The sequence below is a fragment of the Camellia sinensis genome, chromosome 2 (assembly GCF_055761805.1).
Source record: "Camellia sinensis isolate YWXY chromosome 2, ASM5576180v1, whole genome shotgun sequence".
Classification (NCBI taxonomy): Eukaryota; Viridiplantae; Streptophyta; class Magnoliopsida; order Ericales; family Theaceae; genus Camellia; species Camellia sinensis.
Genome location: NC_138962.1, coordinates 211,276,291 through 211,281,360, shown reverse-complemented (window position 1 = coordinate 211,281,360; position 5,070 = coordinate 211,276,291). Strand labels below are relative to the sequence as shown.

The following is a 5,070-nucleotide window of genomic DNA, read 5'->3' as shown; positions in this document are numbered from 1 at the left end:
GATGATAGATAGCACGGTGAAGGGGCATTGTTCTGATCTGCCCCAAGGCGTTGTTTGCTCTTCTGCAAGCTCAAGGTGGACGTCGGCCGGGATGCCGTAATCCTCCCTGAACACGGCCAAGGCAGCCGAAGTATCTACAAGGAAGCAGAATTTCCCCATTTACGACCGGCTAAATTAGCTCGGCTGTGGTTTGGCACTGTCAGGTGATTTGTGGCTGCTCGGTCTTTGGGAGCCTCAAGAATGGTCAGTGGTCCCCTTGGACACTGCAGGAAAAGGAGGGCAAGTGTAAGAGGGAGCGCGGTCGCGCAAAGCGAGCTTGACTTTAGCTCGGTCGTCTAGAGTGCCAAACCACCTCGGTCGTAGAGGCTAACCAAGGAGCTCGGCCGCCCAAGCAGACCAGATTTTAGCCCGGTTGAGCGGCCAAGACCTTTGTTCTTGCTATGGTTAAGCCTAACAGTGGGAGGTTTGGGACGATTTCTGTGGCCTATGTCCTAAGAACTACGTTTTATTGCCCTATTGTGTGAAATATCAAGGAAAATAACAATAACAAGGGTTGGAGGGCTTACCAATATGGAGCAGTGGCTGCTTCTTCTTCGAGTGCAAGTTCAGGAATGGCAGAGGAGAGGCAAGAGCTCTGGGTTGCTTGGAATGACAGTGAGTCAATAAGAGCTCAAGGAAGATGAGAGGGGGTGTTTATAGAGGAGACGAGACCGCCTAAATTCAAATTCTAGCAAGACGGCGGGTTAGCTGCTCGAGAACCAATGGCAGCCCGCCACGTGTCCCCATTTATGACGACGTCAGAACTGAAGAGACAGGTTGAAGAGTTGAGTCAACCGGGCTACTTTTGAAGAAGAGGACATCAACCGAGGAGTATAACCGGGCAAGTTTGCAGACAGGAATGTCAACTAGCCCGGTCGCCATTTCGCATTCTGAAGACCGAGGAAGTGTTATCCCGGTCGAAATAAGTAATCCCAGTCACGCTTTTGCGGACGGAATTAAGGGGCAATTGAGAGGGAGATTTATGATCTGAGATTGGGCCGTGACGTTATCCGGACAGATTTGGGCCGAGGTATTGGGCTCCAAGATCAGGTCGTGATATTGCTCGGTAATGGCAAAGCCCACGTGGAACCGAGTTATCTGATCTCGGTTCCGCGAAGGCCGGACAGATGGAGGAACAGCCTAGATGAGGCTCTCCGGCTCACACGTTGCAAGGTTGTAATGCACGCACCTTAACCCGGTAGGAAGGCCTGTGCTTGCAGCTTGGCCGAGAAGGTCTTTGGCTGGCCGGCGTCACCAATCTCCAGCTCAGCTTCGCCGAAATACAGTTGAGCACGGCTGGAATTAAGCCCGGTAGTAGGAAACTACAACATCAACTGCACTTGGGCATGTTCAGTATGGCCGTTGATAGCCGAGATAATGTTGCCCGGCTGCCGTGCTCCCAGCAGAGTGGGCTGGCAGTTGGGTTAGGTGATGTATAGCAAGGTTTGTGCTGACAGATGGGATAATAGAGCCACGTGTCGAGAGACCAATGGGAGTAGATTTGGGGCGCAGAAGGGTATATAAGCATGTCTGCGCCCCCCATACACAGGACAGGAACACTTTGTAAGGAAATTCTTACACTCAAACACTCCTCTCTCTCTCTCTATCCTAAGGTGTGCGCTAACTTGATCGTTAGTGGGTTTTTCCGGCCACACACCGCCGGGTAGCTCACCGCCGTTGTGCTCGCAGGTGATCAGACAGAAACGAAACTCGGAAGAAAGGAGTACGGGCTTGCCGGAGTATTTGCTCCCCGTACAAGACCCATAATCAAATATAACTATTATACAATAAAACCATCAACATGTCTGGCCAGATCATGAGCTAGCTTAATTACAGAATGATTAACCTTAGAAATAGCTAGAAATTGAAAAGATTTATTACAAGACATAATATCCGAATCACATTAATGATATAAACGTTGTGATAATTTCTTCTCGAGATATATATGGAGGAATGAAATCAGCACGAAATGAATCAGATCTTTGATTCTCGTTAGAGCCTTCAAGACACCTTGCTTGGCTACACTTGTCAATACTACTCTCCAATTAATGCTTAACTAAGTGATTAGAGCAGAGAAAGAGAGGAAGAGCAAGAAGATAAGAGTAATGTCAGTAAAGTTCGTGACCATTGCTGACCATTCAACTCGGTTACGTTCTCTCCACAAGCTCGAACAACTTGGTCTCACAGGCTCAATAGCCTAGTTTGGTCCAATGCACTTCAATATATTATTTCCCCACTTTTTACAAAATAAATAAATGAAAGTGCAAAATTAACATCACCATTATATTATCTCATTCTTTATGATGCTCACTTACAAGATAGTCATCATCGAAGCATACAATCCAGAAAGCTAAATTCAATTTCTAATTCAAAGATTTGATACATTATTAGTACTTTTTTTTTTTTTTTTTTCTTTACTACGTTTTTTGGTGAAATGTTCCCACATTCCACAGAGTATAAACTTTGCTAGAGAAACTTTTTATATTAATATTTGTAATACATATCATACAAGAAACAACTCTTAGACGTCATTCATAGTACTAGGAAGACAAACAACAAAAAAACAACTACTAATACAAAGAGGATAATATTACACATGAATACTTATTATGTCACAAGCCAATGTTTGAAACTAAGCATCGGACCAAGTTATATCCAAGCCACCCCAGTTATCTTGAGGAATACCCAAGGCTTTCCACACAGCTTTCGAAGCATCAACGATGTTGTTAGGACATGGAGGCTGATAATCATGGACTTCATCGCATCCCATAGTTGAGTCACACTCATCAACCACCATGGCCACCACACTTCGCCCATTAGCACTAATGGTGATGTTGTTGTGACACCGACTTCCTCCTTTGTACCATCCAGTCGATAATGCCACAACTGGCAAGTCATTGGAGTGATATTTACCATCACATTCACTTGGACCGCCACCATCTCCGCCTTTCTGAAAACTGTTAATAGTAAGTGTTGCCTTGGTTTGGCCAGAAACTGCTGGAGAACACTTGTACGTTGTATACATTTTGCCTTGGACACAGCAATCTGAGTGATTCTCCTGATTGCATTGGCCTGGAGGTGGTTTCTTTCCCATTATTTTACCACTTGGGCTACAACCTTGACCCTCAGCATCCAAACAAGCAGTAAATAAGAGACATACTAGTAGGACAGTAGATGTTTTTGAGAAAAAACTCTCCATTTTTCTCTATTCTTGTTCTTCTCTCTCTTCCTACTTGTTTTGAATTGAAGGGTTGATGGAAATCAAGTGTTTCAACAGGGTATAAATAGCAATTTTCTTAAAAATTTACCCACATTCTAATCTATATTTACAATAATACTAGCCATCCTTGCTGATGTAATTATATGGTTCCAAGCGGGCATTCCATTAATTTAGGAAAAAGTTTAGGGTTGAATTGCTTGTTGGATTTACTAAGAACAAGCCAAGGCATGTGAATGTGAATGATGGGATTTTGAACGGCTGTGATCAACTTAAAATATCTATCAACGTAGTTGACACGGCCAACTGTTTTGCTTGATGTGTACGTTGAGACCATTTGAAGGCTCATAATTCGTAATTTATGTAACAACAAAAAAAGGGTCATAACAAACTCAGTCTCAGTTTCTAGTATTCAAGAATGTATAAAATATTGGAAGAGGACTCGCTACAACAAATTAAGATTTTGGTAAATTGTATTGATATTTTTTGAAATTTGGATAAAATATACACTACAACAAATAAGCGTTTTAGAGATTAAATGTTTTGGTCTTTAAAAATGAAAATTTTGTTACAAAAGATATTTAGGGACCAATTTTTATCGTCATGAGGATAGTCGTTAAAAAATCATCCCGAAAAGTCTAAAACAAGGCTTTTAGCATCAAAATTTTAAAAATGTCACTAATAAATAGATAATTATATTGATTTCCTTGTTAGCAAGGCAAACCGAAATTAATGCCAATAGTATGAAAACATAAGAAGAAGAAAAAAAAACCTTTGTGTAAAAAAGATGATAACGTCATTTTTTCATCATATGACTAACAAATTATTGATGAAAATGAGATCAAGTATTATGTGAATTACAATTTTAAGGAAATTGTTAGCAAAAATCTAGTTTAGGTGTGATATTGACAAACAACAAACAAACCAATTTTCACAAACAACAGGATCAAGCAATGTGGTTGAGTGTCTTAATGGCTTGACAGGTTCAAGTACTTCTTTGGAGGTTTATTTCTTGAAAAAACAAAGTAAATATAACTGGAAATTGACTAAAAACAACAAAACTTGTCACTTTAACCACAAGAATCAAATTCCAAGTCTTTTCGTATTACAATCGACAGAACTTTGAATAAACACTAACTGCTACTACTACTGTTACCCCTAATTACTGGTACTACTACTTCTAAACAGACTAGATCACTCCTAGACATCTCAAGTTGTGAATTGATTCCTTTTCCCCCCTGAATTTCCAGCTTTTATGCCACTGGTCATGTTGTCCATATGCTGCTACGTATTCCACCATGAAGCAGGTTACTTCCACTTCCTAAATAACAACCCATGATCTTTACAATTTCCTGTAACTGCCTCCATTTGTCGTAGCCTTCTTTTCTCTTTAGTCCGTGTAAATACACCACTTGTCCTTCATCAACACGTCTTAAAAATCATGTCTCCACTCCTGGGCCACGTTTGGCCGTGTTCCATCACTTTTTCAGACATATCGACAGAAGAAACTATCTCTGCCATCAATGTATATGAAACTACTTTTTTAATTCCTTCAACCATGTCACTTGTTTTGCATATTGGAACCCACAATGTATCACCAATCTTGTGGCCCTTGCTCCTACCACATACCGGATCATCCCTCCATGCTTGGACATGCTTGTCGATAGAGGAAATAATTTTTAGTACAAACTGAAACCCAACGTAATTAAGCCAAAATTATGAGACTTGTCGTATTTTTTTTTTTCAAATCTTATGGGAGGAGAATGTAGTTTAAATTCGTTTTATGTATAAATTTCACCATAAGAAAGTTAATC

The 5,070-nt window shown here is 40.9% G+C and overlaps 1 protein-coding gene across 1 annotated transcript; it reads right to left on the bottom strand.

Annotated features, from left to right (window-relative positions):
• Window positions 1-2,501: 2,501 nt before the first annotated feature.
• LOC114295255 (kiwellin-1) lies at window positions 2,502-3,282 on the bottom strand. Its single transcript, XM_028239477.2, has one exon. The coding sequence runs from the start codon at window positions 3,236-3,238 to the stop codon at window positions 2,672-2,674; it is 567 nt and encodes a 188-aa protein (XP_028095278.2). The 5' UTR covers window positions 3,239-3,282; the 3' UTR covers window positions 2,502-2,671.
• Between the last annotated feature and the right edge of the window lie 1,788 nt (window positions 3,283-5,070).